The sequence below is a fragment of the Pygocentrus nattereri genome, chromosome 9, assembly GCF_015220715.1.
Source record: "Pygocentrus nattereri isolate fPygNat1 chromosome 9, fPygNat1.pri, whole genome shotgun sequence".
Taxonomy (NCBI): Eukaryota; Metazoa; Chordata; class Actinopteri; order Characiformes; family Serrasalmidae; genus Pygocentrus; species Pygocentrus nattereri.
The window spans coordinates 38,660,432-38,673,897 of NC_051219.1; the positions used below are offsets into that span (position 1 = coordinate 38,660,432).

Genomic DNA, 13,466 nt, shown 5'->3' on the forward strand with positions numbered 1-13,466 from the left:
ATTTGATGCCAACAACTTTTTCCAAAAAAGTTGGGATGGGGACCACTGTGTTTCATCACCTCTTCTTTTAACAACACTCTGTAAGCTTTTGGGAAATGAGGAGACACTGCTGTAAAAGTTAAATGTTTTCCCATTCTTGCTTGATATAGGATTTCAGCTGCTCAACAGTTCAGGGTCTCCTTTGCAGTATTTTTCATTTCATAATAAGCAAAATGTTCTCAGTGGGTGACAGATTTCGACTGCAGGCTGGCCAGTATAGCACCCAGACTCTTTTAATATGGAGCCATGCTGCTGTAATACATGCACAATGTGGTTTTACATTGTCTTGCTGAAATAATCAAGGCCTTTTCTGAAAAAGACGTCATCTGGATGGCAGCATATGTTGCCAAAACATGTATCTGTTGTTCAGCATTAATGGTGCCTTCACAGATGTGCACGTCACCCATGCTACCCATCCTCCCCATCTTTACTTCTGAAAGACTCTCTGAGATGCTCCTTTTATACCCAGTAATGCTACTGAACTCTTGCTAGTCAACCACCAGGTGTTTTTATTTTTATTTTTTAGCATTACACAACTTTACCAGCCTTTTATTGACCCATCCCAACTTTTTTGGAATGTGTTGTTGGTGTCAAATTCAAATACTATAAAATTTCTCAGTTTCAACATTTGATATGCTGTCTTTGTACCATTTACAATTAAATATAGGGTTTAAATGATTTGTATTTGCAAAATCAAATTACATTTTGCTTTTATTTACATTTTTCACAGCGTCCCAACTTTTTTGGAAATGGGGTTGTAAAATCTTTGACCCACAGTGTCTCAGAACTGCGCTGAATGCAGATGGAACCATATAGTTCTATGCTGATGATATAGTCATTGGTAGTTTTAGGCCCGAATGCCTCTGTAAGGTATGGCCATGGCAGATATGAATGATCACTGTTTCCTGTCCTTGGTCTTGACAGCCTAAAGCCCTACTGTTTGTTAACTGGGTGTTTTCGAGCAGAGTTGCAGAGTTGAGTTCCAAAGAGTGACCCAAGTTGTGGAGTCGGGGGGTTGGGGGGTAGCAGAGCCAGTCCCGTGATTGTATATTTTTAACTGTCAAGATATTAATAGCTGTGTGACTGGTAAGAGCCTGAAACACTCTGAGGTTACAAGTGCAACAAAAACAGCAGCGCTTCTTGCCTGAAGGTAAAAGCAACATTTGCATATGGATTCTGCATATTTGAACAGATTAAACTTCCTGGACGGGCTTCAGAGAGCAAGGGAGTGTTGCATGGAATGCAGTGTTGCATGTATACAAAGTAGTCGCCTCAGTCTAAGCCGCAACACAATCATTAACAGGCTTATTGAGACTGATTTGTATCTAGTGACTATGTGTAAACACAACATGTCCTTTAAACTGGACCACACGTTTCTATGTTTCTCCTGTAATTTAAGATGTCACCAACAGCAGAAAGTTTCAGCCTTATTTGTGTACTAACTACACCCTGTACGTACAGGGTGAATACCTGAAGGGCTCATTGCATGAGTCATGACGATTGCAGCAAAGTTATTATTACACATCATGCAACTCTGTGTTTGCTATAAACTGAATGACCTACTTACCAGTGCCATCTGATAATAAAATCACTGTAATCCAGTGCATCTCAAACCAGTCCTCAGGGTCCCGCAGACAGTCCACATTTTTGCTCCAACCTGACTTGTAACACATGAGGATACAGCAAAAGTGTGGACCGTCTGCGGGTCCCTTAGGACCTGTTTGAAAAACATCACTCAATCCATTTACAATTTTCCTAACCTGTAACAGACATCGTCCCAAAAATTGTATGTCTAAAATACCATTAAAGAGGAATTTCAATTATTTTTTGCATAATTTAATCTGGTACTGGGCAATATATCATCTATACTGATATCATGTGATACTGAAACAGAATTATTCTGCTTTTCAGGAATTTTGTAAGCGGTATAGTAGATATAATCCCCATAAAGTAGTGGTGTCACTGTTGCCAAGGAGGTTGCTTTTAGCTTTTCAAGTTCTGCTTTTCCAGTTTACTGATGGAATCTCAGGCCTAATGGATAATGGCAATGTACATTGTTTGCTGAGTGCTACAGATTGTTTCGAAAGAAATGTTCAAAATACATAAAAGCTGTGACACTTTATTTTGAGTGGTCCTTTTTGGATTAAACAAACACTGAACATCTCCATAACATATCAAAAACATATGAGGGTTAAGAATAAGTTTTGAGTTGAGGTTAAGATTTGAGCTAGGATTAGGGTTAGGGTGAGGGTTAAGATTAGGTTTTGGGTTGAGGTTAAGATTTGGGTTAGGATTAGGGTCAGGGTGAGGGATAACATTAGGTTTTGGGTTGAGGTTAAGATTTGGGTTAGGATTAGGGTCAGGGTGAGGGATAACATTAGGCTTTGGGTTGAGGTTAAGATTTGGGTTAGGATTAGGTTCTGGGTTGAGGTTAAGGTTAGGGTTAGGCCCGGGATGAGGGTTAGAATTAGGTTTAATAGAAGTAACATACTAACAACACATCTACTTAATGTTCGTAATGAGAACGTTATGAGAACATCTAAAAGATATTTATTTAAATGTATTCAGATGCTTCACTGCTGCTACTACAGTATATGTTGTTGGTGTGTTACTGATACTCTGTTAAGAGTTTATTAATCATCTACAAAGACCACTCCAAATAAAGTGTTACCATAACAACTGAATAGTAAATTGAATTTTTGGAAATTTAAAACTACTTTAAATTTAAGGTTCACACTTTGCATTCATTTTTCAACAGAGGAAAATGCACACACACATTTTCTAAACTGCTTATCCTTCTGGGTCAGAGGAAAACAGAACAGAAAAACAAAAGTTTTGTTAGCTTTCTGAGACATTCTTTTTGTATTGAGTAGTACTGTTGAGTAGAAGTATTGGGTGTATTAATTTTATTAATGCAAGCATGAATGTGATATACTTGGGATACTTTGTCAGTATCAGCCAGCACTAATTGAGTTGTTGAGATGTAAACAAAGTCACTCAGGTTGGTTTGATATATGTCATTCTAGAGAAAATTAGACTTGTTTACAGTGGTAGTGATAAGAACCAGATAACCGTGAAGCAGAGTCAGCAGTGACTTTACAACCATTTCACATCAGACCACTTTGGCATTGTTTGCATCCCAACAATTGAGTTATGCTAACATTCGTACAAGTCTGTGGATTTCCTCTTTAAAGCTACTTTAGAGAACTTTTGTTTCTTTTTTTTTATTTTGTGGTTTTACTGGAACAATAAAACAAACTGATGAAGATGGCAGAAGTGTATAATGCTCTGGACGAAGACTGGGATGATGAAGATGAGGCCACACAGTACATGATTGAGCAGAGTCTGCTGGAATACAGCAAGTGCAGCAGTGAAACTCCCAGGTATGAGCCAAACCTTTCTGTCTAAACGATACAGTTTTCCATGTGAAGAAATACTCAGTTGTGGTTTTCCTTAGTGACCCTGCGCTGGAAAATATTGACCATGAGGAGATTTTTACGGCTATACAGGCAGGTGAGAGCTGCACCACTACTGCTGTTCTGTTAGTACTGCTCTGAACGCTACATCTCCACATCCTCACGTTTCTCCACAGGAAATGAAGATGCCTTGCGGTTGCTGGGGCAGCACAAGCAAGCAATGTCCATGGCTGACAGCAGGGGCTGGATCCCACTGCACGAGGCAGCAGTTCAGCCGAAGAAGAGCATTCTGGAGATCACTTTCTCAGGTCTATATTATCAGCCTGATCTCTGGCATCTGTGTTGTACTGTTGATTTTACCAAATGATGATTTTTGTTTCCTTATATAAAGCAGCTGAAAACCTGCTGACTCAAAATCTACTTATAGTAGAAGCCACTGGGCAGTTGCTGAATTCTGTGAATACATGTTTGCAATATGTGACACTTTATTCGAAGCTACAGACATTACACTCAAAACAGGTCTTAAAGGAATCTTTCACCAAAACTGTTTTTTCATGATGTTTTGTTCAACTTTCAAAACCACAGTAGGTCACTATGGTTTTCTAGTGTCCATGTTTTACCAAAAAATGCTGGTAACAAATACGCAACTCATTCCTCCAGAAAACTGTCCTCAGCAAGAACACATTATACAGATTTACAGTACTGTGCAAAAGTCAGACACCACCCTCAACATCACTGAATGTGTTTGGGATTACTTGGATTGTAAGAAGCACAAAATGCAACCAACTTCTAAGACTAAACTTTAGAGATGAAGACAATTACCCTTGCAGATTTCTTCGAAAAGCTGAAAGCAAGTCTCCTGAAAAGTATGGAAGCTGTAATAAAGGCAAAGAGTGGACACACTAAATACTGAAAAATATATATCTTTTTATGAAGACTTCTGTGTAGTTTTCTGTTAATATCTTGGCTTCTATTATAAGCATGTTATAAATGAGTAATGTTCAAGTCAACATCACTAGAGACGAGTCAGTACCGACACCTGGGCACAACCAAAGGCCAAAACTTTGTTGCAGCTGAGTCTGAATCAAGACCGAGACCAGATTAAGATTTTTTTAAGTGTATAAAAAGAAAAAGAAAAAGGGAAAAATATATTAATTTATAGTTAATTGTAAATTCATTATCATTCATTGTGCATGATATGCATTAATAAGTAATATTATATTGTATACTATTTCCTACGTTGCCTAAAATATTATGAATTACATTATGATCATAGGTCACCTTTGCATTGTTACTCTTGCAGTCAATAGTGTGGTTATTTTAGGTCCCTTTTTCTTTAAAACATAGTCAGAATCACCATGTAAAATACACAAAAGATCAGAATATAAACCAAACATCAGATGTTTCTTTTCATTATTAAGTGAAGTGTAGAAATACATTCAGGGGATGTTTGAATTCTGGAACCAGTGAACATCAACAAACAGTTAAACCATCATGGAAAGAATCAATTAGATCCTCAACCAAAAGCAAACAGGTTTGATTTAACCATGTAGAGAAAGGACTGACTTAAGGTTCTCTTGACATTCAATAATAATAGAAAGCAAGTTCAGTTTCTAATTATGTCAGATGGAGACGTGGAACTTGGCTGGCCTCGGGAACAATTTCCAAGTCCACCTTACTCCAAGAACGAGTCCAAACGATACTAAGACAAGTCAGAGGCCCTTCATTTATGGTGTCAAGACCGAAGCCAGACTTGAATACTACAACCCTGTAAATGGGTTTTGTGGTTATGAGAGTGAGGAATTGAAGTGTAGGCCAACATACACACTCGTGCAGTTTAAAAAAGACAAGCCTGTTTTCGGAGTTTCATGCTCGAATGTGTGTCGGATGTTCAGCATCTCCCCAGGGCTCGGGTCAGTGCCGTACTCTGAGAGGGGAGACTCCTCTCTACCTCGCCGTGGTCCATGGTCTTAGAGAGAACGCTACATTCCTGCTTCAGAACGGCTGCAGCCCCGACTGTCCAAATGAAGATGAGGACTCTCCATTAGTTGCAGGTGTGTAACACAGCTGGGCCACAGGAGGACACATGGATATGGTTGGATTTAGGTTGTATAAATTCCTCAGAGGAGTTTAGAGTAATGAGGCACTTTGATTTCAGGAATTGTCTGTGGAGATTAGAGGTGCACTTATGCTTTCAAGTATGGCGCTGTGTTAGTATTTTTAAATGACATAGAGCTCTTTAGTTGAGAGTGCTGAGAGCATTAATCTTCACCTTGGGTGCCTTTTATGGTATACATTCTTTTGGAGTGACTCACTTTGTTGTGTAAGACATGATGAATCACATGTAGTAAATGAAACCTCAGTGGGGATCCTCTCTGTTTTGTCTCTCTCCAAACAGCCATAAAGAATGACCAGTATGACTTGGCTTCTCTGCTGCTACGCTATAATGCCACTGTGGACCACAAAGGCAGCCTTCATAGAACTGCTCTGCATGAATCATCTCTGCTGGGCCTGGAGGAGTACGTGTACCTGCTCCTCCAGTCTGGTGCCAACCCAAATGCCTGCGATGCCAGTCAACATACCCCTTTAGGGTTGGCTGCCCAGGCTGGGCATTTGAACGTTGTGGAAATTCTACTACAGAAAGGTGATTATAACCTTTATGTGGGTGGTGTTTTACCAGCAGTTTGCATTTATGGCACTATGCAAAAGTCAGAGACCACTTTTTTTTCTGGCCAAAATAGTAATTACATACATGTTCTTCATTTTTCAGCAGATATTTATAAAGGAAATTAGATCTAAGATAATACACCTGCATAGAGAAGGCAAAAACAGAGGTTTCTTAAACTGGAATAATAAAAGAAGAAAAATGAGACTCCTGAAAATTTACCTGGTAAATCATCAAAACTCACCATCAGATAAACAGAACTTAAAGCTTTCATCTTTGAGAGAGGGAAGTATGTGAAGCTCCACTCTTGCTTTAGACCTGAAAGAGTCCACAGCTGTTTCGGGCCTTTCTGTGAGAATATAACTCCTCACTATGGGTCTGAAAGGATGCACAGCTGTAAAAAAGACAACACTAAGAAAAGAAAACATACAGAAAAGAAGGAAACTAGCAAATCAAACAAAGAAGTTGCTGGTGTTCTCAGAATAATGGACGGACCACCCCAGAGCCCAGACCTCAAAATCATTGAATGTGTTTGGGATTATTTGCATGTAAAAGCCAGGAAATGCAGCAAACCTTTAAGACAGGAGAAGTGGAACAATATCCTTGCAGGTTTCTTTAAAAAGCTAAAAGCAAGTCTGAAAAAAGTGGAAGCTGTAATAAAAGCAAATAATGGATAATTAATAATAAATAAATATATATGTATAGTTATACAGTATATAGCTACTGAGGCTACGTAATTTTCTGGTAAATAAATGTCTTTTGCATTTTTCCTGAATGAAGGGTGGTCTCTGGCTTTTGCACAGTACTGCACCTTTAATGTAAAGTGTTGTAACAGTAATGTTAATGTTAGTGGCACTTTTATCTAATACAAATCCATCTACTGCCACAGTGGATGAGCTCACAGTGGTGAGCTCCAGCAACCTGAGGTATGGAAAACAGTGCAGTTCCTGACAGTTTACTAGTGAAGAGGTTAGCCTTATCCAGTGGCACCCAGTGGATCTTATGGGTCCTTGAGCAAAAACAATGTTTGGACCCTCCATACAAAAACTACCTTGCATTAATAAATTAATAAAAATTACAGTGCAATTTACTTATTTAGTTGCTACCATCTCAACCAAGCTGGTGCTCTAATGTAGGCTACTATTTTGAAGTGGGAAATATAGTATTATCATAGCTTCACTCTTAAAAAGATGTTTCTTCAAGGGTTCTTTAGTAAAGGGAATTGGTAAAATTGCTTTTCAGTTTATTATATATATATATATATATATATATATATATATATATATATATATATATATATATATATTAGTAGTTCTCTATAACACCAAAAAGGGTTCTTCTACAGTTACAATCTTCCCATCATAACACTACCAGATCCCTTTTGGAGATAAAGCCATTTTCAGAAAGATTCTATATAAAACAATATACAACACATTCTACATCAATCTGAAGATCTGTTCCACCATGCAGAGAACCATGTAAGCATGAAATGGTTCTATATTGAATTCATAGATCTCAATAGAACCCTTGAAGAACCATCCTTTGTGTACCTGTGTACCTAAGTGTACCTAAGAGGTAGTTACATGCACTTGGTGTACAGCTATGTAAGTAGTATATATAAGTGATCCAATAAAGATGTTCACAACACAGCAAAACGTTGAGCCCTAGCACAGTTGCACTGCCTGGTAGTAACATTACTATTCAGATGTGCCATCTGGAGGTCCTTGACAACAAATCTTGGAGGTACTAGACACTTGAGATGTGTAGATGGGAGTTTGAAAAGATGCCAAACATCATGTGAACTAGTGGAAGTACATCCATGGTGGTGGTGTTAACGTAATATAGGGAACTTACAATGGTATATAAGTTCTTTAGATGTTCGTCTGGGTTCTTATGTGACTTCATGTAGCATTGTCTCAGATTGGACAATTGGAAAAACTGCTAAAATATGCAAGTGTGCTGCTGCAAGTGACCCTGTAAATCCTGAAATATTCATTTAAAATTTAGAGTTGTTGGGTTGAATTTCACAGGCGTTTATGAGACCACGGTATGCGGGTTTACACATTAATGTCACTCTCTGTATGTGTCAAATTACTCTTAGGTGCCTGCGTATGGTCAAACCCTCAGTGTCCAGAGTCTCCATCTGTGCTGTTTGAGGCAGCAGCATCTGGAAACCCTGATGTCATCTCTGTGTTGTTGGAGTACGGAGCTGACCCCAACACTCCCACACACACCGGCCATCTACCCATCCACCGTGCTGCATATCGTGGCCATCTGCTGTGAGTGATGGATGTTACACAGCTGTCCTGTCCCATAACACTTAAGTGGTTGCCTGTTGCCTGACATCTCAGTGTAGTTATATGTATATGGCCATGAAAATGTATTTGTCCCCTCTTGATTTCTTCTATTGTGGCATGTTTGACTCTCTAAATTGTTTCAGTTCCTCATACAATACGTAATATAAGAGATGGCGAACATGAAGATGCACAAAACACACTTTACTTTTGATCACTTTATTAACTGAAGGAAAAAAATTTTGCCACCTAAACTTAATTACTAGCTGGGCTGCCTTTAGCAGGAACAAACACAACCAAACACAACCAACACTTCTTTACAGAATAGCTCTAATTCAGTCACATTGGAGGGCTTTTGAGCATGAACTGCATATTTAAGGTCCAATCTTAACTGAGTCCAAGTCAGGACTTGCCTCTCCAAAACCTTAGTTTTGTTCTTTTCTTTTTTTTTTGAGCCAGAAGAAGACTTGATCTTGTGCTTTGGATCATTGTCTTGCTGCATAATCCAAATGAGCTTAAGATGACTGATAACTGGATATTCTCCTGCAGAAATTTTGGTTCACCTAGGTCCTAACACATCCATGCATCCCCACAGCATCATATTACCTCCACCATGTTTGACTGTTGGTATAATGTTCATACTGTGGACTCCTGTGTTACATTTATACCAGATGTAACAGAATCCCTGTCTTCAAAAAAGTAACACTTTCAAGGCACCAGTCAACTTATATTTTTCCAAAAGGCTTGGGGGTCGTCTAGCCATTTGTTTGGCATTTATGCAACAAGCCTTTATGCTCTTCTTGTTTAGCAGTGGTTTTTGCTGTGCAGCTCTCCACTTTTTCCCATTCTCTTTCAAAAGGTGGAATTATCAACAAAGTGAATCTGGCAGTTCCTTAGACAATCTTGTGGGTTCTTATGTGACTTCATGTAGCATTATCTCAAATTGGACATGTTTCATTCTAAATACCAAAAAATAGCTAAGATATGCCTGTGTGCTGCTGCCAGTGACACTGTAAACTGTTCTCGGGTTGAATTTCACAGGTATTTATCAGATCACATCATGCGGGTTTACATATTAATGTCACACACAGGCTTGAAAAGGAACGTATACAATAGTTCCATTTATACTCTTTCAATGCAGAGTCATTTGCTCAGGGAGGGGGTCCAAAGCACAACCTCTGCTACAAAATGCTCTTCTACAGGTTGTGTACAATTACACAGCTCCACCAGAGACTTCTCCAAATTTCCAAACCTGCCATAGTGTAGCTTTAATCTGCAAGCTTTCGATACTTCTGCAAGCAGTATGCCTTCAATTTCTGTAAAATATCTGCAGGCAACTTGTTTTCAGCTTTATAATACAGTGCTGAATGAGCTGTGCTTTTGTACACAATAGCCTGTCCTTTTGTGTTTGACCTCCTTGTCCTCTCTTCACAGAGCAATGGAACAACTAATTCCAGTAACTAAGAAAGATGTGATTAAGGTGAGTGGGATGAGTCCACTGCACTCTGCAGCAGCAGGTGGTCACTTTCAGTGTCTGGAGCTGCTCCTGAGTGCAGGCTTTGACCCCAACTTCATGCTGCACCCCCGTGTGCGCCGGAACTATGATGATGAGCGCAGGTCAGCGCTTTACTTTGCTGTGTCCAACAATGATGTGCAGTCTGCACGCCTGCTGCTAGAGGCTGGTGCCATGGCCAACCAGGACCCAGTCAGCTGCCTGCAGGTGGCTTTGCACCTGGGCAACTACGAGCTCATCAACACGCTGCTGCGCTATGGTGCCAACGTCAACTACTATGCGCGCGTGAACACAACGCACTTCCCCTCGGCCCTGCAGCACGCACTCAAGGATGAGGTGATGCTGCGCATGCTCCTCAACCATGGCTATGACGTGCAGCGCTGCTTCGACTGCCCCTACGGACAAGGATCGCACGTACCATTAGACTACGAGGGCTGGAGTACTTCGGTCATTAAAGACATGGTGGTAGGTAGGAAAGCCATTGTGGCACATTGGTGTCGACCCCAATTATTCTGAAAGGACCCATATAATGGAAAATTTTCAAATTTTCCTCATTTTTTTTAAATGAAATAGTTCAATGTAGTACATAAACATTGCTAAAGTTTTAAAATGTACCATTAACTTCCCAGTTCACAAGTGTCCATGTGTAGGTTTCCTATATGACAAAAAAGAGTGGCATTTTAGAAAATCGCCACAGTCTCATCCTGTGGTAACTAAAATGCTCCATTGCTGATACATTTTCCTGTATGGAAATTTTTCCTCAAAATGTTACTGGATCCTCTGAATTACGAGGTTGTTAAGAAACTGAAATACAACTGCTGCTGCATGCAGACTAACTCTGCTGCATACTGAAATGAGATTGAAACACTGGCAACCTCACCAAAATACACCACACAAATCAGTGACCTTTATCAAATGTGGTAGTTAAGAGGCTATGCTGCACTTTGAGTAGCTTTAATAGTAGACTTACTTTCAGAAGGTCATTTCAGTGAGCAGAGGCATTAGCATGTAGTAGCATTCACATTTCGACTGCTAAATGACCTCGTAATTCAGAGGATCCAGTGACACTACAGGAAAAAAAACATTTCCAAAATGACATTCATTTATTAGAAGTTTAGCTCTGGCTATTCACACTGAAGTGCACCCCACAAGCTAGGCTGCAGGTGAGCCGTTTATACTATGTAATGCAAAAAGAAACGGTCTACTAACGCCTCTTTGTCATATCATGAGAAAGGCACACCAAAATTGTGGAGAAAATACTGTTAATTTGACATCATGCATTCAATTGACACCCTCTTAAACAGATACAAATCTAAAGAAATAAGGTACCGTATATTTAATTATGAATTTTATTTTTTCAAAAATGTGCTGTATAATTATCATACTAGCATTTCACTCTTGTCATTAGGCAGCAGGCTAAGTATAACTAGCCTTCTTACAAACACAGGCTGGTTTATGGATATCCTTCATCATCAAAATCAACTAATTTAACAAACTTTTGGAATACACTCAACATGAACAGCTTACATTCAAACACAGATTCTGCATTTGCCAGCATTTTTTCAGGTCAGCCACTTCCTCAAAGGATTATGGACAGCAGAAGACAGTGAAGGATACTCCAGAAGCATCCTTAAAGATGGTCAGAGTGTAGGCTGCATTTCTCAGTGGTATTTCAAGTATCCCTCTGATTTGAACAGATGATATAAAAATTAGAAATGCAACCCATCTGCACTGTAGCCTGGCTTTTGGAATGCAGCTAAAGAGTGTTTGCAGTTTGGACTGCATTTTGAATAATGCAACATATGGGACAACCAATCAAAACAGAGGCCGCAATCAGGTGTGTTAGATTAAGGTTGGAGCTAAACTCTGCAGAGTGATAGACCTACAGGGAAATGATTAGGCTCCCATGTTATAAAGAAAAAAGAGAGATTGGAAAATGGTTCTGTGAAAACGGCAGAGGTGGGTAATTCAAGTCCAGAAAGTAAAAATTCTCCCTAGGACTTTGTTCCAACTGCCTAAACACCTCTGATAATAGTTTGAGCCAACTAGTCAGGAAGTCGGAATAAAACCCTGGGGAGGATTTTTACTCTCTGGGCCTATTTTTATAGTTCCTATGCTGATACATACTAGCTGTACTGAGAAGCTCCACTGCAGTTCTGGAGGGAACTCTGTACCTGAGGAGTTTTAAGAGATGATGCCTTTTAATTCTATTTGGTGGCTACTCTTACTTCCACTAAGTAATTATTTAACTGAAGTAACAAGACTTTTCCTTGATTCCTTGATTTTAGGTGCCTCGCCTCACCATACGTATTTCTGTGTATGCATGTGTATATATATATATATATATATATATATATTAGTGCAGTATTGACACATTTCTGTCTGCAGTTCTGCGAGGTGATCACGGTGTCCTGGCTCAAGCACATTGCAGGCCATGTGGTGAGAATAATGCTGGATTATGTTGACCATGTCACCTTCTGCTCCAAACTGAAGAGCATCCTGGAAGAACAGAAACAGTGGCCAGAGATATGCAGGATTCAAGGTGGGTGATCAACAAATTTGGGATCCTCTGAACTTTATCATGTCATGGACAGTATGAATAGTATAATGCAGGTCTCAATTTCAAACTCCAGTTTCAAGGTGTTTAAATTAATGGATATTTTCACATTACACCGTCTTTGCAGGAAACCCTCGATGCCTGAAGCATTTGTGCCGGCTTAAGATCCGGGAGAGCCTTGGTCGCTTGCGTCTCAGGGCACCAGTTTTTATCAGTTTCTTGCCTCTACCAAATAGTCTGAAGGACTACATTCGCTTCAAGGAGTATGACATTTACAGCAGGGGAAGCACGGAGGAGCTTGAATAAAACTGAAAACATATTTTCATTGTTTTACAATGTTTGTACTATTTTGAAATGTTTTTAAAGTTTTTTCATTGTTTCAGAATGTCTTTGGTTCCTCTCTTGTACTGCCGATAGCTCTTGTATGATTTCTTCATGATGGCAAAGATTTGTACAATGTAATATTACATTTTTACACAGCAGTTGCTGTTTGTGTGTCCTGTCACATTTTTTGCAAAAATATTAGGAATGCACAATAACATCAGAATCATATCAGTATCAGCAGCTTGTTTAAAACGATATATGACAATGCATTTACTGTACTTCAAACAAGCGTAATGTTTAAGCACTGTGCTAGAGAAACCAGAATAGACATGCTGGTAGCATAGCTGGTCACAGCAAAACCAGCATATGCAGAATTTTGAGTGCTGGTGTACTGGTTAGCAGCAGTGGAATTTGACATCACTGTTGTCAGAACAAAACCTTATATCTCCAAAATGATCACTTTGCAGGAGAAGGAAACAACCTACATTACTTTTAATGTAAGTCAAAGGAACTGTTTTTTTTCCCAGAAATTTTGAGCTGTTTCTCTTGGCCCATTCATCATGTAATTTACATACAATGTAAAGGACATCAGGTACTTTCAAATTAGGCCAAAAACTGAAAATCGACAAAAAATGGAGATACAAGGTTTTGCTCCGAA

General features: G+C 39.3%; 1 protein-coding gene across 2 annotated transcripts; it reads left to right on the plus strand.

Moving 5' to 3' along the window:
- The first annotated feature begins 1,118 nt into the window (after positions 1-1,118).
- asb14b (ankyrin repeat and SOCS box containing 14b) lies at positions 1,119-12,966 on the plus strand. Of its 2 annotated transcripts, XM_017712700.1 has the most exons (10): positions 1,119-1,189; positions 3,307-3,422; positions 3,497-3,552; positions 3,632-3,763; positions 5,351-5,509; positions 5,854-6,099; positions 8,222-8,399; positions 9,849-10,392; positions 12,316-12,469; positions 12,612-12,966. In XM_017712700.1, the coding sequence occupies exons 2-10, from the start codon at positions 3,307-3,309 to the stop codon at positions 12,788-12,790; spliced, it is 1,764 nt and encodes a 587-aa protein (XP_017568189.1). In that variant the 5' UTR covers positions 1,119-1,189; the 3' UTR covers positions 12,791-12,966. The 2 variants fall into 2 exon arrangements, with proteins under 2 accessions (XP_017568189.1, XP_017568190.1); XM_017712701.1 differs by lacking the exon at positions 1,119-1,189 and having other exon boundaries at positions 3,339-3,422; positions 5,362-5,509.
- The last annotated feature ends 500 nt before the right edge of the window (positions 12,967-13,466 follow it).

Excerpts from the sequence above, each read along its gene's own strand:
- asb14b (XM_017712700.1), top strand. The coding sequence starts at position 3,307 with ATGGCAGAAGTGTATAATGCTCTGGACGAAGACTGGGATGATGAAGAT. Across the intron at positions 6,100-8,221 it reads GGAAATTCTACTACAGAAAG|GTGCCTGCGTATGGTCAAAC; the intron begins GTGATTATAACC and ends AATTACTCTTAG. Across the intron at positions 8,400-9,848 it reads GCATATCGTGGCCATCTGCT|AGCAATGGAACAACTAATTC; the intron begins GTGAGTGATGGA and ends CTCTCTTCACAG.